This window comes from Salvelinus fontinalis, chromosome 24 (genome assembly GCF_029448725.1).
Source record: "Salvelinus fontinalis isolate EN_2023a chromosome 24, ASM2944872v1, whole genome shotgun sequence".
In the NCBI taxonomy this organism is placed as follows: Eukaryota; Metazoa; Chordata; class Actinopteri; order Salmoniformes; family Salmonidae; genus Salvelinus; species Salvelinus fontinalis.
In genome coordinates this window covers 30,785,201-30,808,378 of record NC_074688.1, presented here as the reverse complement: position 1 = coordinate 30,808,378, position 23,178 = coordinate 30,785,201, and the positions used below count along the sequence as shown (strand labels likewise).

The window sequence follows — 23,178 nt, the reverse complement described above, 5'->3', positions numbered from 1 at the left end:
GGAGACACTGGAATGCGTCAGTGGACAACATAGCTATATTGGTTGTGTCAGTTCACATGCAATACAAAGTGAAGGTAGCTATCAGAAATGATGAAATTACAAATGTTTATCATTTGATTTTGGAAGAAAATAATTATTTCCGTCTACTGACAAATATATTTTGCAGATCATAGGCTAATTGTGAAAACAAATCTGTTTTCCTCACTACTGCATCAGTTTCATAATTTCTCTGGGGTTATCTCTGGGTTAGCAACTTATTTCACTAACTGTCGACAGAAACTTGGGTCTTAGGGACTTATCCACGTCACAACATCAGCACAGAGTCATGGACATAGCTTGACAGAGAATATCATTAAGATATATCCTTTTAATATCACTTTCAGTAGTCAAAGGGAAACATATCATACAGTATTATCATACTATATAAAAACGTCAATGAAATATTACATTTGATATGATTTTTTATGCATTTTGTCTCTCCCTTTGCTCTAACTAAACCCCTCCCTATTTCCATACTGCTGTTTGAGGCTTCCATGGCTTTGGCAGAGTGAGTATGACTCATAATAACCAGTTAAAAGGCTTTCCCATTAACCAGGACTTGCTCTCTATGCAAACTAGCTCCACTTCAATCCTGTGTGGTTACTATTAGAAATGCATCTTCTGTTCTGTTGGACCTGTGTTCTGGTCTTGGTTCTGCCTGGTCCATGTTCTACAGCTCCTACATCTATTCCTGAAGAAGAGGTCACGGCACTCCTCACAGGACAGACCCAAGAGGACCTAAAGCTGGCCACAGTAAGTGTATAATTGAATGAGTTAAATTACAAAATTACAGACATTTGACAAGGACTGCATGTTACATTGTTTACTGTACATAAAAATGCACCTTTTAAATAACATGTTAACGTTTGACTGCGGATGACTGGGGATGTGGAAAAACTATATCATCCACATGTATTGATCACATTTTTACAAATACTTTAGAACTTTGTTCTAAAGATGTATCTGTACCCATTGGATGCAGTGATCACAATATAGTGGCTATATCACAGAAAGTAAAGGCTCCAAAAGCTAGTGTATAAAATTGTGTATAAGATTTTTCAATTATTGATAAACATACACCTGTTAAGAAACTGACTCTTAGAACTGTTAAGGCTCCATGGATTGATAAGGAATTTAAAAACTTTTGGTTGAAAGAAATGAGGCAAATGGAGTGGCTAAGGAGTCTGGTTGTACATCTGACAGGCTGACTTACTGCAAATTGAGAAATGTTGTGACTAAACTCAAAAATAATAATAATCTGTATTATGAAGCCAAGATCAATGATTTAAACAATGACAGAAAATTATTTTGTGCAGAAAGATACATTCACCTCATACTTTCATCGAATCAGATCATCGAATCAAATCACTTCAACTTAGATGGAAAGCTACTGAGGATGGTAACTGAATCTATAGCCAGTATTAGCCACTCCTATCTGTCATATCTTTAATCTGAACCTACAGAAAAGTGTCAGGCCTGGAGGGAAGCCAAAGTCATTCCTCTACCCAAGAATGGTAAAGCTGCCTTTACTGGTTCTAATAGCTGACATATCAGTTTGCTGCCAGCTCTTAGCAAATTGTGTTTGACCAAATACAATACTATTTCTATCTAAACAAATTAACAACAGCCTGTTAGCATGCTTATAAAGAAGGGCACTCAACGTGTACTACACTGAAACAAATGACTTATTATTGGTTGAAAGAAAGTGATAACAAGAAGATTGTGGTAGCTGTACTGTTAGTTTTCAGTGCAACCTTTGATATTATTGACCATGACCTGTTGCTGAAAAAACATACGTGTTATGGCTTTTCAACCTCTGCCATATTGTGGATTCAGATCTATCTATCTATCTATCTATCTATCTATCTATCTATCTATCTATCTATCTATCTATCTATCTATCTATCTATCTATCTATCTAATAGAAGAGAGAGGGTGTTCTTTAATGGAAGCTTCTCTAATTTTGAACATGTAAAGTGTTGTGTTCCGCAGGGCAGCTCTCTTGGGCCTCTACTCTTTTCTATTTTTACCAATGACCTGCCACTTGCATTAAACAAAGCCTGTGTGTCCATGTATACTGATAATTCAACCCTATACTTGTCAGCAATGACAGCTAGTGAAATCACTGCAACCCTAAACAAAGAGTTGCAGTCAGTTTTAGAATGGGTGGCCATTAATAAACTGGTCCTGAACATTTTTATTTTTATTTATTTAACCTTTATTTAACCAGGTAGGCAAATTGAGAACACGTTCTCATTTACAATTGCGACCTGGCCAAGATAAAGCAAAGCAGTTCGACACATACAACAACACATAGTTACACATGGAGTAAAAACAAACATATAGTCAATAATACAGTGAAAAAAATAAAAAAATAAGTCTATATACAATGTGAGCAAGTGAGGTGAGATAAGGGAGGTGAAGGCAAACAGATATATGTATAAATAAATAAAAATATAAAAAGGCCATGGAGGCGAAGTGAGTACAACACAGCAAGTAAAAAAAAAACTAAAAAAAAAAAAAAAAAAAAAAAAAAACACTGGAATGGTTGGTTTGCATTGGAAGAAAGTGCAAAGTAGAGACAGAAATAATGGGTGCAAAGGAGCAAAATAAATTAATAAATAAATACAGTAGGTAAAGAGGTAGTTGTTTGGGCTAAATTGTAGATGGGTTATGTACAGGTGCAGTAATCTATGAGCTGCTCTGACAGCTGGTGCTTAAAGCTAGTGAGGGAGATAGGTGTTTCCAGTTTCAGAGATTTTTGTAGTTCGTTCCAGTCATTGGCAGCAGAGAACTGGAAGGAGAGGCGTCCAAAGGAAGAATTGGTTTTGGGGGTGACTAGAGAGATATACCTGCTGGAGCGCGTGCTACGGGTAGGTGCTGCTATGGTGACCAGCGAGCTGAGATAAGGGGGGACTTTACCTAGCAGGGTCTTGTAGATGACCTGGAACCAATGGGTTTGGCGACGAGTATGAAGCGAGGGCCAGCCAACGAGAGTGTACAGGTCGCAGTGGTGGGTAGTATATGGGGCTTTGGTGACAAAACGGATGGCACTGTGATAGACTGCATCCAATTTATTGAGTAGGGTTTTGGAGGCTATCACCGAAGTCGAGGATTGGTAGGATGGTCAGTTTTACAAGGGTATGTTTGGCAGCATGAGTAAAGGATGCTTTGTTGCGGAATAGGAAGCCAATTCTAGATTTGACTTTGGATTGGAGATGTTTGATGTGGGTCTGGAAGGAGAGTTTACAGTCTAACCAGACACCTAGGTATTTGTAGTTGTCCACATATTCTAAGTCAGAGCCGTCCAAAGTAGTGATGTTGGACAGGCGGGCAGGAGCAGGCAGCGATCGGTTGAAGAGCATGCATTTGGTTTTACTTGTATTTAAGAGCAGTTGGAGGCCACGGAAGGAGAGTTGTATGGCATTGAAGCTCGCCTGGAGGGTTGTTAACACAGTGTCAAAAGAAGGGCCAGAAGTATACAGAATAGTGTCGTCTGCGTAGAGGTGGATCAGAGAATCACCAGCAGCAAGAGCGACATCATTGATGTAAACAGAGAAGAGAGTCGGTCCAAGAATTGAACCCTGTGGCACCCCCATAGAGACTGCCAGAGGCCCGGACAACAGACCCTCCGATTTGACACACTGAACTCTGTCGGAGAAGTAGTTGGTGAACCAGGCGAGGCAATCATTAGAGAAACCAAGGCTGTCGAGTCTGCCAATGAGGATGTGGTGATTGACAGAGTCAAAAGCCTTGGCCAGGTCAATGAATACGGCTGCACAGTATTGTTTCCTATCGATGGCGGTTACGATATCGTTTATGACCTTGAGCGTGGCTGAGGTGCACCCATGACCAGCTCTGAAACCAGATTGCATAGCGGAGAAGGTGTGGTGTGATTCGAAATGGTCGGTAATCTGTTTGTTGACTTGGCTTTCGAAGACCTTAGAAAGGCAGGGTAGGATAGATATAGGTCTGTAGCAGTTAGGGTCAAGGGTGTCCCCCCCTTTGAAGAGGGGGATAACCGCAGCTGCTTTCCAATCTTTGGGGATCTCAGACGACACGAAAGAGAGGTTGAAGAGGCTAGTAATAGGGGTGGCAACAATTTCAGCAGATAGTTTTAGAAAGAAAGGGTCCAGATTATCTAGCCCGGCTGATTTGTGAGGGTCCAGATTTTGCAGCTCATTAAGAACATCAGCTGACTGTATTTGGGAGAAAGAGAAACGGGGAAGGCTTGGGCGAGTAGCAGAGGGGAGGGCAGTGCTGTTGTCCCGGGTAGGGGTAGCCAGGTGGAAAGCATGGCCAGCCGTAGAAAAATGCTTATTGAAATTCTCAATTATAGTGGATTTGTCGGTGGTGACAGTGTTTCCTATCTTCAGGGCGGTTGGAAGCTGGGAGGAGGTGTTCTTATTCTCCATGGACTTTACGGTGTCCCAGAACTTTTTTGAATTTGTGTTGCAGGAAGCAAATTTCTGCTTGAAAAAGCTAGCCTTGGCTGTTCTAACTGCCTGTGTATATTGGTTTCTGGCTTCCCTGAAAAGTTGCATATCACGGGGGCTGTTCGATGCTAATGCAGAACGCCATAGGATGTTTTTCTGTTGGTTGAGGGCAGTCAGGTCAGGAGAGAACCAAGGGCTATATCTGTTCCTGGTTCTAAATTTCTTGAATGGGGCATGCTTATTCAAGATGGTGAGGAAGGCATTTTTAAAAAATTACCAGGCATCCTCTACTGACGGGATGAGATCAATATCCTTCCAGGATACCCCGGCCAGGTCAATTAGGAAGGCCTGCTCGCTGAAGTGTTTCAGGGAGCGTTTGACAGTGATGAGTGGAGGTCGTTTGACCGCTGACCCATTACGGATGCAGGCAATGAGGCAGTGATCGCTGAGATCTTGGTTAAAAACAGCAGAGGTGTATTTGGAGGGCAAGTTTGTTAGGATGATATCTATGAGGGTACCCGTGTTTACGGAATTGGGGTGGTACCTGGTAGGTTCATTAATAATTTGTGTGAGATTGAGGGCATCAAGCTTAGATTGTAGGGTGGCTGGGGTGTTGAGCATGTTCAAATTTAGGTCGCCTAGCAGCACGAGCTCTGAAGATAGATGGGGGGCAATCAGTTCACATATAGTGTCCAGAGCACAGCTGGGGGCAGAGGGTGGTCTATAGCAGGCGGCAACGGTGAGAGACTTGTTTTTAGAGAGGTGGATTTTTAAAAGTAGAAGTTCAAATTGTTTGGGAACAGACCTGGATAGTATAACAGAACTCTGCAGGCAGTCTTTGCAGTAGATTGCAACACCGCCCCCTTTGGCCGTTCTATCTTGTCTGAAAATATTGTAATTGGGGATAAAAATGTCTGAATTTTTGGTGGTCTTTCTAAGCCAGGATTCAGACACGGCTAAAACATCCGGGTTGGTAGAGTGTGCTAAAGCAGTGAACAAAACAAACTTAGGGAGGAGGCTCCTAATGTTAACATGCATGAAGCCAAGGCTATTACGGTTACAGAAGTCATCAAAAGAGAGCGCCTGGGGAATAGGAGTGGAGCCAGGTACTGCAGGGCCTGGATTCACCTCTACATCACCAGAGGAACAGAGGAGAAGTAGGATAATGGTACGGCTAAAAGCTATGAGAATTGGTCGCCTAGAGCTACCAGAGCAGAGAGTAAAAGGAAGTTTCTGGGGGCGATAAAATAGTTTAAAGGAATAATGTACAGACAAAGGTATGGTAGGATGTGAATACAGTGGAGGTAAACCTAGGTATTGAGTGATGATGAGAGAGATCTTGTCTCTAGAAACATCATTGAAACCAGGTGATGTCATCGCATATGTGGGTGGTGGAACTGCAGGGTTGGATATGGTATAGAGAGCAGGGCTAGAATCTCTACAGTGAAATAAGCCAATAAACACTAACCAGAACAGCAATGGACAAGGCATATTTACATTAAGGAGAGGCAAGCTTAATCGAGTGATAAATAAGGGTCCAGTGAGTAGAGGTTGGTTGGGGTCGTGGCGATCCAGACAGCTGGCCGGGTATATGGCTATCGGTAGCAGCATAGGATGGAGGTCTGTTTGTAGATACCTCGTGCGTTTCCGTCGGTAGGTTCCGTGTAGTGGGGTTTTGTTCAGATAGCAGCCGATAAGACAGCTAACGATTAGCGGGCCTCAGATGAGCGTTCAGGTAACGCCGGGACGGAGGTGCCGGTTGGATAAATCCCTCGTGCAGATAACGTCGGCAGTCAGTCGTGAAGGCCCGGTGGGGTTCCGTATCTGCAGCAGCAACAAAGAAGCGGGTCCGGATGGTGATGGAACTCCTCAGCTGGCTAGCTCCAGCATGATTTGAGTTAGCTCCGGGGTCGACGTAAGCCAATAGTCACACGGTATGCAGCTAGCTAGCTGCGAAATCAAGGTGCAAGTGTCCAGAGGCTGCGGTTGGAATCCGGGGAAACTGAGAGAAAAAAAGTCCCGGAATGCTCCGGTCCGAGTCGCGTTGCACAAAAGTGCCGGTAGATTATCGAGCTAGAGGAATAGCTGATGACCGCAAAACGTGGGCAGCTGAAACACCAACGCTAGCCAGCAAACCGGCTAATTTCGGGGCAGCTACAGATTAGCTTCTGGCTAGCTATCGGAGTAGCTTCTGGATTAGCTTTCAGGCTAGCTTCTGAATTAGCCCCTGGCTATCTTCCACGATGGATTTTCAGATTGAGGTAAATAGTACTTATTGTAATTGGTGAAGCGGGTTGCAGGAAAGCTTTTGCAGGAAAGCTTTTGTAGTTGAGTTCTTGGATAATAAAATAATTAAAGATATGTGAAGAAAAGGTGTAAATATATATATATACAGGACACGACACGACAACACGGAAAAATACGTCTGAACTGCTAAGCCACCTTGGTATTCACATCTCTACAACTAAGAGCAATGTATTTGGTATAAGTCATTCCCTAAGTTCTAGACCTCAGCTGAATGTCTCAATGAATGGTGTGGCTGTTGAGCAAGTTGACGAGACTAAATTATTTGGTGTTACCTTAGATTGTAAACTGTCATGAGCAAAACATATTGATACAATGGTTGTAAAGATTTCTGTCTAATGTGCTGGGGGTGTGTTGATATTATGTAACACATAATATCCTATCTCACAGTTTTGATTCATGAACCTGCAAATATTTCCTAAATGTTATCCTTACAGGCAACCTAATACATTGGACTACATTCAACATGTTATAATTAGTAAGTAAAAGTCCTGCAGGCTCTAGTTTTATCTTATCTTGATTATTGTCCAGTCATATGGTCAAGTTCTGCAAAGAAAGACCTAGTTAATCTACAGTTGGCCCAGAAGAGAGCGGTATGTTTTGCTCTTCAAAGTAATCAGAGGGCTAATATCAATACTATGCATGCCAGTCTCTCTTGGCTAAGAATTGAGGAAATATTTACTGCATTGTTTCTTGTTTTTATAAGAAACAATTTGTTGGAAATTTCAAATTGATTGAATATTGAACTTACACAGCACTGACACACACACTTACCCCATCAGACATGCCACCAGGGATCTGTTCACAGTACCCAGATCCAAAACAAATGCAAGGAAACGTACAATATTATAGAGAACCATGATTGCATGGAACTCCCTTCCATCTCATATAGTGAGAGCAACAGCAAACCTGGTTTCAAAAAACTAATAAAGCAACAGCTCAGGCACAATGTCTCTCCCCCATGTGACCTACTTTTTGTGTGTATGTACTGACGTGTATCTGATAGATGCACACACACACACGCACACGCACACACATGCACACATGTCAGCGTTTTTAAATGTATGTAAATTGTAAAGTCTTTTGTATTTTTCGTTACGTGTCAGACCCCAGTAAGACTAGCTGTCACCATTGCCATTGGCTAACGGTGATCCTAATAAAACCCCCCCAAAATACTGTAAAGACAATGTGTGAGATATTGAGATAATCTTTTTTTATCCTTTTTTGTTGTCGTGGGTGGGAGGCGGAGCTAAACACAATTACCTCAGAATGTACATGCCCTCACAATCAAGCACAGTATATGTTCCAAGATTGGCAAGGCAAGGCTCCAAAATAAGTCTGTTTTTAATTTAGAATGTAAATGTGATATGCACTGTGGGACCATTAAACTGCAGGATAATTGTGATTATTTCAAGGTTGCGTCTGAACAAATCCTATATTTATTTTATGGATTTGAGCAAACTATACATTATTGCTGAACCACAGACGTAAAATTATGTTTGAGCATTAATGGTTCTGCTATGCCAAGTCTCACGCAACAGTTGTGCTAGAATATCAGAACTAGAAAGAATGGGGAAAATAATATGAACCCTTTGCCTCCAATTCCCTATAAAGTTTGTCCTTGGTACAGTGTTTCCACATGTCTAATGTTTACAACAAGAAGTTGTAACAAAGTGTTTGAGTCCTTACTCAGTCAGCACAATATTGATTTAAGATGTTACGCTATATGATAGTGAGACACTACAGAAGCTTTCATCTGTTCTCAGGAGTACCTCCGGCATTATTACAACCTGAAGAAAGAGCAACCTTTGGCTCGGATCAAGAGGTACCTGCCCTCGTTCACCTCCAAGGTGAAGGACATGCAGAGCTTCTTTGGCCTCAACACCACAGGCAGTCTGGACTCTGAGACCCTGGAGGTGATGAGTACCCCTCGCTGTGGGGTCTCTGATGTGGAGGACTACAGTCACAACATCCGAGTCAACCGCTGGAACAAGAACGTCATCACCTACAGGTAACAGTTAGCGGTTGGGTAAAATGCGGAAGACACATTTCAGTTGAATCCATTCAGATGTACTACTGACTAGGTATCCCCCTTTCCCTATTCTTCTGAAATTAGATCCATGGTAACTGGAAGGCATGATATTATCACAGGATTTGTCTATTAGCTCACTGGAGGCTGTAGCAGGTAGACTAGTGGTTAAGAGCATTGGGCCAATAATCAAAAGGTTGCTGGTTCAAGTCCTGAGCCGACTAGGTAAAACATCTGCCAATGTGCCTTTAAGCAAGGCACTTAACTCTAATTGCTCCTGTAAGTCGCACTGGATAAGAGTGTCTTCTACATTTTTTAAATGTAATTGTTTGATCTTGTAGCATTGGCAGGTACACCAGTGATTTGCCTCACAGCACGGTGGACTCTCTGATCGAGTCGGCGCTCAGCGTCTGGGCCAGTGCCAGCACTCTGACCTTTGTCAGGTCACGCACACAGAGGGCCGACATCATGGTGGAGTTTGCTACCTTTGGTGGGTAACACCTATAGTGGTCTTTCTAGATAACACTTTACATGAAGATATACTTTATAAAGGGTTTATATACTTTGACTATTTATAGATTTACAGATACTTTATGAATCAATAATAAACATTTAACTTGCTGTTTGATGCTCCTAATACTCAGCTCCAAAACAAGGGAGTAGCAAAAACAATTGCTTTGACTCTGACATTTTGTTGTGTGTTTTCTCTAACCTCTGGGACATAAAGAGCACGGTGATGCCTACCCGTTTGATGGGTCTAAGGGCACTTTGGCACATGCCTTTGGCCCTGGAGAGGGAATTGGAGGCGATGCCCACTTTGACGATGATGAAACTTGGACGGCAGGGTCAAAGGGTATCCATTTTTATTTTACAGAATCATTTGAATTTTTTTCGATGTACTGATCAGTAGTTTACTTTTTTCTTTAACAAGAGAGAATTACCAAATAAACTGATTGTGCATGTTCCTGTTTGTGTGATTTCAGGGTTCAACCTGTATCTAGTGGCAGCCCATGAGTTTGGTCATTCCTTAGGCTTAAGGCACTCCCAAAACCCAGAGTCACTGATGTATCCTACATACAAATCTAGTCGCAGTTCACACAACCTGCTCTCCAAAGAGGACATAGCAATAATCAACTCACTTTACGGTAAGAAGGAGACCATTCAACAAATTCAAATTCTGAATCTAAGATTAGATCATACAGTAATGGCCCTTTGGCGCTTGTTTAAAAGTAGTGCACTATAGTGCATAGTGTATACATAGGGAATAGCAATTTCGGACATAGTCTAAATGTTTATTTTGGTGTGCCTTAGGTCCAAAAAACAGTCAGCCATATTACTACTCCAGACATGGCTGGAATCCACTTTACAACCCCTGGTTCCTGGGTTCCCAATTCCCTCTGATGATGCAGAACAAATGTTCAGCTGACCTGTCCTTTGATGCTGTCTCTACCCTGGGGGATGCCACCTTCTTTTTCAAAGACAAGTATGTCCATCCACCCTGTTGAAATGCCAATAGTATCGATGAATTAAAAGCAAACAAATCTGGGGTTCCAAATGTCATGTTTTTTCCCCCCTTTCTGGAGGTATCTATGGATCAAGCACAACCAGCAATATGATATAAAAGAAGGTCCTATCAACAACTTCATGCCAAAGATTGAATCCAAAATTGATGCTGCCTTCTGGGTCCCTCGGCGATCCACTGCTTACCTGATTCATGGTACAGACATCGCCTACCATACTACCCCATCATGGTTAACAGTGTGTAACAAATGTATAGGACTCATTTTCAGAAAATAAAGTGAAGTGTATCAATCACACCTACCTTATTTGGCGGCCTATTTCAGCTGACCGGTTCTGCTCAGACACCCTGCTGCCGCTTGCTGCTACTGCTAGTATGTGTATCCTTCTTTTGCTCCCACCACCACCCCAGGCTCCCCCTGTTAGGTTCTGTTTCCTACTGGGGGATTGGTATAGTCTACCGCGCTTCACTGCTTGTAAGTCCTTTTATATATTGACGCTTTGCTTGGGCAGTGAGCTACCCTGAAGGAGGAGAGCCTATATCGCCAAGACTTGCATTATTAATAATTGAATAAAAGGTTAAACATATTTCTACATGGTGTTTCCTTTCTAACTATGAGCCATCCTCTGTTTGTTCCAGAATCCATGTACTGGATGGTGAAGGGTTCCATTGTGAAAGGCAAACCTAAACCCATCGGCAACTTTGGCTTCCCACCATGGGTTCAGAAAGTAGATGCAGCGGTACACATCGTCAAAACAGGACGCACGCTGTTCTTCATTCACGACATTTACTACAGGTGAGCTTGGCATTCTGAAACATCACCAGTGTACAGTCATTAGCCTACAGTACAAAATATCATTATAGCATATTGAATATATTGCAGAGAAACTGTATTGTGGACGTTGTTTTTTCAGTTATAATGAAAACCGAAGAGTTATGGATGCTGGATACCCACAGTACATCAGTGATGATTTCCAAGGGCTCAATACTACTATCGATGCAGCTGTCTACAAAGATGGTTTGCTACTGTTACATCACGACAACAAAGACCATGCCAGCTCAATTTGAACATTTACTTTTGTAAAACTCTTTCTAATTGTTACATTTTTGTTCATCCTAGGCGTCATCTACTTCTTCGTTGGACCACACGTGTACAAGTACGATTATACCCAGAAACAAGTTGTTGGAACTGAGAAAGCAAATACTTGGCTCGGATGCTAGTGAATTCATGGGAATTTAAATGTTTTTGTCCAAAATGCAATAAAGGTTATGCAAAGCTGTACAAAACTGTATGCATAATTATAACATGTTGAATTTAGTCCAATGTATTAGGTTGCCTGTAAGGATAACATTTAGTTAATGTTCATGAATAAACTGTGAGACAAGAATGTGTTACATAATACCAACATACATTACATTAGACAGAAATTAATGGGTAAGTTTATATGGCTCATTTCATAAACATTGCCTAGATCATATATTTCATATCACACATCAGCAAGTGTGGTTGAGATTGTAATGAAGATATGAAACCAGTCCAAATACATTTAAACTACGTTTTCACAATTCCTGAAATGTAATCCTAGTAAAAAGTCCATGTCTTAGGTCAGTTAGGATCACCACTTAATTTTAAGAATGTGAAATGTCAGAATAATAGTAGAGAGAAGGATTTATTTCAGCTTTTATTTCTTTCATCACATTCCCAGTGGGTCAGAAGTTGACATACACTCAATTAGTATTTGGTAGCATTGCCTTTAAATTGTTTAACTTGGGTGTAACGATCGTCTGTTGAAGAAGGTGTGGACCAAAGCGCAGCGTGGTAAGTGTTCATGCTTTTTTTATTAAAACTGAACACTGAGACAAAATAACAAAAATAGTACAACACGAAACAGTTCTGTCTGGTGCAGACACAAAACAGAAAACTACCCACACAAACCATGTGGGAAAAAGCTACTTACGTATGGTTCTCAATCAGAGAGAACGATAGACAGCTAACTCTGAGAACCACAACCGGCCAAACAACAAAGAAATACAAAACTTAGAAAATGAACATAGAATGCCCACCCAAATCACCCCCTGACCAAACCAAAATAGACATAAAAAGCTCTCTACGGTTAGGGCGTGACATTGGGTCAAACGTTTCAGGTAGCCTTCCACAAACTTCCCACAATAAGTTGGGTGAATTTTGGCCTATTCCTCCTGACAGAGCTGGTGTAACCGAGTCAGGTTTGTAGGCTTCCTTGCTCGCACATGCTTTTTCAGTTCTGCCCACAAATGTGCTATAGAATTCAGGTTAGGGCTTTGTGATGGCGTCTCCAATACCTTGACTTTGTTGTCCTTAAGCCATTTTGCCACAACTTTGGAAGTATGCTTGGGGTCATTGTCCATTTGGAAGACCCATTTGCGACCAAGCTTTAACTTCCTGACTGATGTCTTGAGATGTTGCTTCAATATATCCACATAATTTTCCTCCCTCATGATGCCATCTATTTTGTGAAGTGCACTAGTCCCTCCTGCAGCAAAGCAACCCCACAACATGGTGTTCTTTGGCTTGCAAGCATCACCCTTTTTCCTTCAAACATAATGATGGTCATTATGGCCAAACAGTTCTATTTTTGTTTCATCAGACCAGAGGACATTTCTCCAAAAAGTACAATCTTTGTCCCCATGTGCAGTTGCAAACCGTAGTCTGGCTTTTTTATGGCGGTTTTGGAGCAGTGGCTTCTTCCTTGCTGAGCAGCCTTTCGATATAGGACTCGTTTTACTGTGGATATAGATACTTTTGTGCCTGTTTTCTCCAGCATCTTCACAAGGTCCTTTGCGGTTATTCTGAGATTGATTTGCACTAATCGCACCAAAGTCTCCTTCCTGAGCAGTATGACGGCTGCGTGGTCACATGGTGTTAATACTTGCATACTATTGTTTGTACAGATGAACGTGGTACCTTCAGGTGTATGGAAATTGCTCCCAAGGATGAACCAGACTTGTGGAGGTCTACAATTTTTTTCTGAGGTCTTGTCTGATTTCTTTTCATTTTCCCATGATGTCAAGCAAAGAGGCACTGAGTTTGAAGGTAGACCTTGAAATACTTCCACAGGGCCATCTCCAATTGACTCAAACAATGTCAATTAGCCTATCAGAAGCTTCTAAAGCATGACATCATTTTCTGGAATTTTCCAAGCTGTTTAAAGGCACAGTCAACTTAGTGTATGTAAACTTCTGACCCACTGGAATTGTGATACAGTGAAATAATCTGTCTGTAAACAATTGTTGAAAGAATTACTTGAGTCTTGCCCAAAGTAGATGTCCTAACTGACTTGCCAAAACTATAGTTTGTAAACAAGAAATTTGTGGAGTGGTTGAAAAACTAGTTTTAATGACTCCAACCTAAGTGTATGTAAACTTCTGACTTCAACTGTACTTGATAACCAAAGTAACAATCCCAGCATTGGCAGATAGGGCTATAAGACACCCTTTAAGTCCTGTTTCATACTCTTAAGACCTATATATAGTTCAGGGCTTTCTATAGAAAAATTATTCCTACCACACACCTCATGTTAATAGTGGCAGCAACTGCAGGATTGAAGGCTTTGAAACCACGTGATTCACCACAGACCTTAAACATGCTCCTATCTATAAAGCCATTGGCTAAAATGTAAAGAGCTTGTTCATTTAAATATGGAGCGGCTGTGGCTCTGGATCCATGTTCTGTGTATTCTAGTGCTCACAGACCTGGTGTGGACTTTACCCATCTTTATGGAACAATGGTCAAGGCCTGAAGACATGGAACTGGCAGAGTTTTGTGTCTTCAACCACTCTTTTGAAAATCTTCTGGAAAATAGTTAAAAAACTGTATTGGAGTACATTGATTGTTTTGACTAATTCCTCAGGTATTGCAAGTCTAGTTATTTTCTGTTTTTCAATGGTAAAAGTTGAGTATACTTACAGTAGGAGGTGCACTTTAGGACAACTAAAAGTTATGGCTACTTTTGATCAAGAAAAAGCTGTTTTCTGGATAGGGATGGTGCCAGGTTTCCTCCAGACGTGACACTTTACATTCAGGCCAAAGAGTTCAATCTTCAAATCAAATCACATTTTATTTGTCACATACACATGGTTAGCAGATGTTAATGCGAGTGTAGCGAAATGCTTGTGCTTCTAGTTCCGACAATGCAGTAATAACCAACGAGTAATCTAACCTAACAATTCCACAACTACTACCTTATACACACAAGTGTAAAGGGATAAAGAATATGTACATAAAGATATATGAATGAGTGATGGTACAGAACGGCATAGGCAAGATGCAGTAGATGGTATAGAGTACAGTATATACATATGAGATGAGTAATGTAGGGTATATAAACATAAAGTGGCATAGTTCAAAGTGGCTAGTGATACATGTATTACATAAAGATGGCAAGATGCAGTAGATGATATAGAGTACAGTATATACATATACATATGAGATGAGTAGTGTAGAGTATGTAAACATTATATTAAGTGGCATTGTTTAAAGTGGCTAGTGATACATTTTGACATAAATTTCCATCAATTCCCATTATTAAAGTGGCTGGAGTTGAGTCAGTATGTTGGCAGCGGCCACTAAATGTTAGTGGTGGCTGTTTAACAGTCTGATGGCCTTGAGATATAAGCTGTTTTTCAGTCTCTCGGTCCCTGCTTTGATGCACCTGTACTGACCTCGCCTTCTCGATGATAGCGGGGTGAACAGGCAGTGGCTCGGGTGATTGTTGTCCTTGATGATCTTTATGGCCTTCCTGTGACATCGGGTGGTGTAGGTGTCCTGGAGGGCCGGTAGTTTGCCCCCGGTGATGCGTTGTGCAGACCTCACTACCCTCTGGAGAGCCTTACGGTTGTGGGCGGAGCAGTTGCCGTACCAGGCGGTGATACAGCCCGACAGGATGCTCTCGATTGTGCATCTGTAGAAGTTTGTGAGTGCTTTTGGTGACAAGCCGAATTTCTTCAGCCTCCTGTGGTTGAAGAGGCGCCGCAGCGCCTTTTTCACAACGCTGTCTGTGTGGGTGGACCAATTCAGTTTGTCCGTGATGTGTACACCGAGGAACTTAAAACTTACTATCCTCTCCACTACTGTCGCGTCGATGTGGATAGGGGGGAGCTCCCTCTGCTGTTTCCTGAAGTCCACAATCATCTCCTTTGTTTTGTTGACGTTGAGTGTGAGGTTATTTTCCTGACACCACACTCCGAGGGCCCTCAGCTCCTCCCTGTAGGCCGTCTCGTCGTTGTTGGTAATCAAGCCTAACACTGTAGTGTCGTCCGCAAACTTGATGATTGAGTTGGAGGCGTGCATGACCACGCAGTCGTGGGTGAACAGGGAGTACAGGAGAGGGCTCAGAACGCATCCTTGTGGGGCCCCAGTGTTGAGGATCAGCGGGGTGGAGATGTTGTTACCTACCCTCACCACCTGGGGGCGGCCCGTCAGGAAGCACAGGGCGGGGTTGAGACCCAGGGTCTCGAGCTTGATTACGAGTTTGGAGGGTACTATGGTGTTAAATGCTGAGCTGTAGTCGATGAACAGCATTCTCACATAGGTATTCCTCTTGTCCAGATGGGTTAGGGCAGTGTACAGTGTGGTTGCAATTGCGTCGTCTGTGGACCTATTGGGTCGGTAAGCAAATTGGAGTGGGTCTAGGGTGTCAGGTAGGGTGGAGGTGATATGGTCCTTGACTAGTCTCTCAAAGCACTTCATGATGACGGAAGTGAGTGCTACGGGGCGGTAGTCGTTTAGCTCAGTTAGCTTAACTTTCTTGGGAACAGGAACAATGGTGGCCCTCTTGAAGCATGTGGGAACAGCAGACTGGGATAAGGATTGATTGAATAAACACACCAGCCAGCTGGTCTGCGCATGCTCTGAGCACGCGGCTGGGAATGCCGTATGGGCCTGCAGCCTTGCGAGGGTTAACACGTTTAAATGTTTTACTCTTTTACTCACCTCGGCTGCAGTGAAGGAGCCCGCGTGTTTTGGTAGCGGGCCGTGGTAGCGGGCCAGGAGCAAGACATCCTGGTCCGCGACGGGGCTGGTTTTCTTTTTGTAATCCGTGATTGACTGTAGACCCTGCTACATACCTCTGTGTCTGAGCTGTTGAATTGCGACTCTATACTGGCACTTAGCTTGTTTGATTGCCTTGCGGAGGGAATAGCTACACTGTTTGTATTCGGTCATGTTTCCGGTCACCTTGTCCTGGTTAAAAGCAGTGGTTCGCGCTTTCAGTTTTACGCGAATGCTGCCATCAATCCACGGCCATCAATCCATCAATCTTGGTTTCATCAGACCAGAGAATCTTGTTTCTCATGGTCTGAGAGTCCTTTAGGTGCCTTTGGGCAAACTCAGAGCGGGCTGTCATGTGCCTTTTACAGAGGAGTGGCTTCCGTCTGGCCACTCTACCATAAAGGACTGATTGGTGGAGTGCTTCAGAGATGGTTGTCCTTCTGGAAGGTTCTCCCATCTCCACAGAGGAACTCTAGAGCTCTGTCAGAGTGACCATCGGGTTCTTGGTCACCTCCCTCACCAAGGCCCTTCTCCCCTGATTGCTCAGTTTGGCCAGGTGGCCAGCTCTAGGAAGAGTCTTGGTGGTTCCAAACTTCTTCCATTGAAGAATGATGGAGGCCACTGTGTTCTTGGGGACCTTAAATGCTGTAGAACTTTTTTGGTACCCTTCACCAGATCTGTGCCTCGACGCAATCCTGCGGACATTTCCATCGACTTCATGGCTTGGTTTTTGCTCTGACATGCACTGTCAACTGTGGGAACTTATATAGACAGGTGTGTGCCTTTCCAAATAATGTCCAAACAATTTAATTTACCACATCTCAAGGATGGTAAATGGAAACAGGATGCACCTGAGCTCACCTGAGTCTCATAGCAAAGGGTCTGAATACTTATGTAAAAAAGCTATTTCTGTTTTTTAATTGTAATAAATGTGCATAACTTTCTAAAAACCTGTTTTCACTTTGTCATTTTGGGGTATTATGTGTAGATTGCTGAGGATTACATGTTTTAAATACATTTTAGAATAAGGCTGTAACGTAACAAAATGTGGAAAAAGTCAAGGTGTCCGAATACTTTCCGAAAGCACTGTCACTTCCCAAAACAGACGTTCATATGTTTTAACTGCAGGGAATTACACTGAGTGTACAAATCATTAGGATCATGACATAGACTGACCAGGTGAATCCAGGTGAAAGCTATGATCCCTTATTGATGTCACTTGTTAAATCCACTTCAATCAGTGTAGTATTTCTATTTACTTCTGATCTGGAATCCATCTACTGAAGATAGCCAGCTAACTGCCTACCAGCTATCAGTTAGCAAACCATTGCTAGCGGTCATCAGCTAACCTTTAGCTCGGAAAGCTCTCGCTAGTTCGAACAACGTGACTAAAACCAGAGCATAACGGACATATTTCTCTCCATATCCCCGGATTCCTACCGCAAACTCTGAACATTTTCATCTGGATCTTCGCAACTAGCTAACCACAATCCCGGGTGACCACTCCTGGCTAGCGTTTCCATCCCGGAGCAAGCACCAATTAGCCTGAAGCTAGCCCGGCTAGGGCTCCTGTGCTACCGCTGAAGCCTACTCCTGGGCTACAATATCCGGACCCCTTTACTGCCGGTACGGAGCACGGAACCCCGCCGATCCTCTACGACTGGAATACCGACATAATCTGCCCGAGGACTCCAACAGGCCCCTCAGGCGTGACGCCCGCTGAAGGCCCATTCTGCTAACCTACTAGGCCTGCTAGCTACCTAGAGCTACCTGGAACCCTACTAATTCCACGACTGGTCTATCGACGTCACCGCACGAAGTGGCAAAAACAGACTTCCCCCCCATCGCGACGTCCCCCAAAGGCTGACTTGCCTGCCCCGGTCTGCTAACTGATAGCTTATCTTGCAGCTAGCGCAGCCAGGAAGCTAGCACCAGTTAGCAAACACAATTCTACAATTCACAACCTCTCTTTCGCCATCGCCATCCGGCTTGGATTCTCTGTCGACACGACCACGTCTGGTCTGCAGACGTGCCCTCAACCGGTGCCCTCAACCGGCCTCCGTCTGAGCAGACCCCCTCCGTCTGAGCAGACCACCCCCCGGGCTACTAACTTTAAACGCGTGCTAGCTTAGTGGAGGCCTCACTGCTCCATCTACGGCTGCCCCCTGGACACTATGATCACTTGGCTACATAGCTGATGCCTGCTTGACTGTCCATTAATTCACGGTACTCCATTCTGTTTATTTGTGTTTTATCTGTCGGCTCTGTGCTTTAACTCAGGATCTGTGTGTAGTTAATCCGACCCTCTCTGCCTAGTCGTCGCCATTTTTACCTGCTGTTGCTGTGTTAGCTGACTAGCTGCTGTTATCTCACCTGTTGTTTTAGCTAGCTCTCCCAATCAAGACCTGCAATCACTTTATGCCTTATTGTATGTCTCTCTCAAATATCAATATGCCTTGCATACTGTTGTTCAGGCTAGTTATCATTGTTTTGGTTTGCAATGGACCCCGTAGTTCCACTCTCCATACCTCTGATACCTCCTTTGTCCCACCCCCCACACATGCGGTGACCTCAACCATTGAGACCAGAATGTCCAGAGATACAACCTCTCTTATCATCACCCATAGCCTGGGCTTGCCTCCGCTGTACCCGTACCCCACCATACCCTGGTCTGCACATTATGCCCAGAATCTATTCTACCACGCCCATAAATCTGCTCCTTTTATTCCTTGTCCCCAACGCTCTAGGCGACCAGTTTTGATAGCCTTTAGCCGCACCCTCATCCTACTACTCCTCTGTTCCTCGGGTGATGTGGAGGTAAACCCAGGCCCTGCATGTCCCCAGTCACCCTCATTTGTTGACTTCTGTGATCGAAAAAGCCTTGGCCTCATGCATGTCAACATCAGAAGCCTCCTCCCTAAGTTTGCCTTACTCACCGCTTTAGCACACTCTGCCAACCCTGATGTCCTTGCCGTGTCCGAATCCTGGCTTAGGAAGGCCACCAAAAACTCTGAGATTTCCATACCCAACTATAACACTTTCCGTCAAGATAGAACTGCCAAAGGGGGAGGAGTTGCAATCTACTGCAGAGATAACCTGCAAAGTTCTGTCATACTTTCCAGGTCTATGCCCAAACAGTTCGAACTTCTAATTTTAAAAATGAATCTCTCCAGAAATAAGTCTCTCACTGTTGCCGCCTGCTACCGACCCCCCTCAGCTCCCAGCTGTGCCCTGGACACCATCTGTGAATTGATCGCTCCCCATCTAGCTTCAGAGTTTGTTCTGTTAGGTGACCTAAACTGGGATATGCTTAACACCCCGGCAGTCCTACAATCTAAGCTTGATGCCCTCAATCTCACACAAATCATCAAGGAACCCACCAGGTACAACCCTAAATCCGTAAACATGGGCACCCTAATAGACATTATCCTGAACAACTTGCCCTCCAAATACACCTCTGCTGTCTTCAATCAAGATCTCAGCGATCACTGCCTCATTGCCTGTATCCGCCACGGGTGCACGGTCAAACGACCACCCCTCATCACTGTCAAACGCTCCCTAAAACACTTCTGCGAGCAGGCCTTTCTAATCGACCTGGCCCGGGTACCCTGGAAGGATATTGACCTCATCCCGTCAGTTGAGGATGTCTGGTCATTCTTTAAAAGTTACTTCCTCACCATATTAGACAAGCATGCTCCATTCAAAAAATGCAGAACCAAGAACAGATATAGCCATTGGTTCACTCCAGACCTGACTGCCCTCGACCAGCACAAAAACATCCTGTGACGAACTGCAATAGCATCGAAGAGCCCCCGCGATATGCAACTGTTCAGGGAAGTCAGGAACCAATACACGCAGTCAGTCAGGAAAGCAAAGGCCAGCTTTTTCAAGCAGAAATTTGCATCCTGTAGCTCTAACTCCAAAAAGTTCTGGGATACTGTAAAGTCCATGGAAAACAAGAGCACCTCCTCCCAGCTGCCCACTGCACTGAGGCTAGATAACACGGTCACCACTGATAAGTCCGTGATAATCGAAAACTTCAACAAACATTTCTCAATGGCTGGCCATGCCTTCCTCCTGGCGACTCCAACCTTGGCCAACAGCCCCGCCCCCCCCGCTGCTACTCGCCCAAGCCTCCCCAGCTTCTCCCTTACCCATATCCAGATAGCAGATGTTCTGAAAGAGCTGGAAAACCTGGACCCATACAAATCAGCTGGGCTTGACAATCTGGACGCCCTGTTTCTGAAACTGTCCGCCGCCATTGTCGCAACCCCTATTACCAGCCTGTTCAACCTCTCCTTCGTATCATCTGAGATCCCCAAGGATTGGAAAGCTGCCGCTGTCATCCCCCTCTTCAAAGGGGGAGACACCCTGGACCCAAACTGTTACAGACCTATATCCATCCTGCCCTGCCTAGCTAAGGTCTTCGAAAGCCAAGTCAACAAACAGATCACTGACCATCTCGAATCCCACCGTACCTTCTCCGCTGTGCAATCCGGTTTCCGAGCCGGTCACGGGTGCACCTCAGCCACGCTCAAGGTACTAAACGATATCATAAACGCCATCGATAAAAGACATTACTGTGCAGCCGTCTTCATCGACCTGGCCAAGGCTTTCGACTCTGTCAATCACCATATTCTTATCGGCAGACTCAATAGCCTCGGTTTTTCTAATGACTGCCTTGCCTGGTTCACCAACTACTTTGCAGACAGAGTTCAGTGTGTCAAATTGGAGGGCATGTTGTCCGGTCCTCTGGCAGTCTCTATGGGGGTACCACAGGGTTCAATTCTCGGGCCGACTCTTTTCTCTGTATACATCAATGATGTTGCTCTTGCTGCGGGCGATTCCCTGATCCACCTCTACGCAGACGACACCATTCTGTATACTTCCGGCCCTTCCCTGGACACTGTGCTATCTAACCTCCAAACGAGCTTCAATGCCATACAACACTCCTTCCGTGGCCTCCAACTGCTCTTAAACGCTAGTAAAACCAAATGCATGCTTTTCAACCGTTCGCTGCCTGCACCCGCACGTCCGAATAGCATCACCACCCTGGACGGTTCCGACCTAGAATATGTGGACATCTATAAGTACCTAGGTGTCTGGCTAGACTGCAAACTCTCCTTCCAGACTCATATCAAACATCTCCAATCCAAAATCAAATCTGGAGTCGGCTTTCTATTTCGCAACAAAGCCTCCTTCACTCACGCCGCCAAACTTACCCTAGTAAAACTGACTATCCTACCGATCCTCGACTTCGGCGATGTCATCTACAAAATAGCTTCCAATACTCTAATCAGCAAACTGGATGCAGTTTATCACAGTGCCATCCGTTTTGTTACTAAAGCACCTTATACGACCCACCACTGCGACCTGTATGCCCTAGTCGGCTGGCCCTCGCTACATGTTCGTCGTCAGACCCACTGGCTCCAGGTCATCTACAAGGCTATGCTAGGTAAAGTGCCGCCTTATCTCAGTTCATTGGTCACGATGGCTACACCCACCCGTAGCACGCGCTCCAGCAGGTGTATCTCACTGATCATCCCTAAAGCCAAAACCTCATTTGGACGCCTTTCCTTCCAGTTCTCTGCTGCCTGCAACTGGAACGAATTGCAAAAATCTCTGAAGTTGGAGACTTTTATCTCCCTCAACAACTTTAAAAATCTGCTATCCGAGCAGCTAACCGATCGCTGCAGCTGTACATAGTCCATCTGTAAACTACCCACCCAATTTACCTACCTCACCCCCATACTGCTTTTATTTATTTACTTTTCTGCTCTTTTGCACACCAGTATCTCTTCTTGCACATGATCATCTGATGATTTATCACTCCAGTGTTAATCTGCTAAATTGTAATTATTCGATTTATTGCCTACCTCATGCCTTTTGCACACATTGTATATAGATTCTCTTTTTTCTACCATGTTATTGACTTGTTTATTGTTTACTCCATGTGTAACTCTGTGTTGTTGTCTGTTCACACTGCTATGCTTTATCCTGGCCAGGTCGCAGTTGCAAATGAGAACTTGTTCTCAACTAGCCTACCTGGTTAAATAAAGGTGAAAGAAAAAAAAAAAAAAAAAAAAAAAAAAGATGAATGGGACGAAACAGGTAATGAAGGATTATTAAACCTTGAGACAATTGAGACATGGATTGTGTATGTGTGCCATTCAGAGGGTGAATGGGCAAGACTAAAGATTTAAGTGCCTTTGAACGGGGTATGGTAGTAGGTGCCAGGCGCACCGGTTTGAGTGTGTCAAGAACTGCATCGCTTCTGGATTTTTCACACTCAACAGTTTCCCGTGTGTATCAAGAATAGTCCACCACCCAAAGGACATCCAGCCAACTTTACACAACTGTGGGAAGCGTTGGAGTTAACATGGGCCAGCATCCCTGTGGAATTCTTTCGACACCGTGTAGAGTCCACGCCCCGATAAATTGAGGCTGTTCTGAGGGTAAAGGGGGTGCAACTCAATATTAGGAATCTGTTCCTAATGTTTTGTACATTCAGTGTATAAGAGGAATTACATAATACACAAAATTAACAAAGTTATCATAACTTAACAGTTTTGTTTCATCACTGAATTGCAACAATCAATACCTGCCAATAGATGAGCAACTCACTGGATATAACTAGTCATATTTCGTTCAGGTTGCTTCCTGCTTTTCTGTGTTTTCTGCGTGCCAATGACCAGCAGGATTGCTCAGTACACCCCTGACCTTACAAGGGAAGAGGTGGATACCTCATTCCGTTTGGCCCTGAAAATCTGGAGTGACGCGGCCCCAATGAAATTCATCAATGTCAACCACGACAAGGCAGACA

The 23,178-nt window shown here is 43.9% G+C and overlaps 1 protein-coding gene across 1 annotated transcript; it reads left to right on the top strand.

Annotated features, from left to right (window-relative positions):
- The first annotated feature begins 624 nt into the window (after positions 1 to 624).
- LOC129822285 (matrix metalloproteinase-20-like) lies at positions 625 to 11,552 on the top strand. The gene is made up of 10 exons (XM_055880438.1): positions 625 to 792; positions 8,546 to 8,790; positions 9,150 to 9,298; positions 9,536 to 9,661; positions 9,792 to 9,953; positions 10,120 to 10,291; positions 10,392 to 10,525; positions 10,967 to 11,123; positions 11,242 to 11,345; positions 11,448 to 11,552. Exons 1-10 carry the CDS (start codon positions 652 to 654, stop codon positions 11,546 to 11,548), a joined length of 1,491 nt encoding a protein of 496 aa, XP_055736413.1. The 5' UTR covers positions 625 to 651; the 3' UTR covers positions 11,549 to 11,552.
- The last annotated feature ends 11,626 nt before the right edge of the window (positions 11,553 to 23,178 follow it).

Coding starts and splice junctions, on each gene's coding strand:
- LOC129822285 (XM_055880438.1), top strand. CDS start 652: ATGCATCTTCTGTTCTGTTGGACCTGTGTTCTGGTCTTGGTTCTGCCT. Junction 9,662..9,791: donor TTGGACGGCAGGGTCAAAGG/GTATCCATTTTT, acceptor GTGTGATTTCAG/GGTTCAACCTGTATCTAGTG. Junction 11,124..11,241: donor ATTCACGACATTTACTACAG/GTGAGCTTGGCA, acceptor TTGTTTTTTCAG/TTATAATGAAAACCGAAGAG.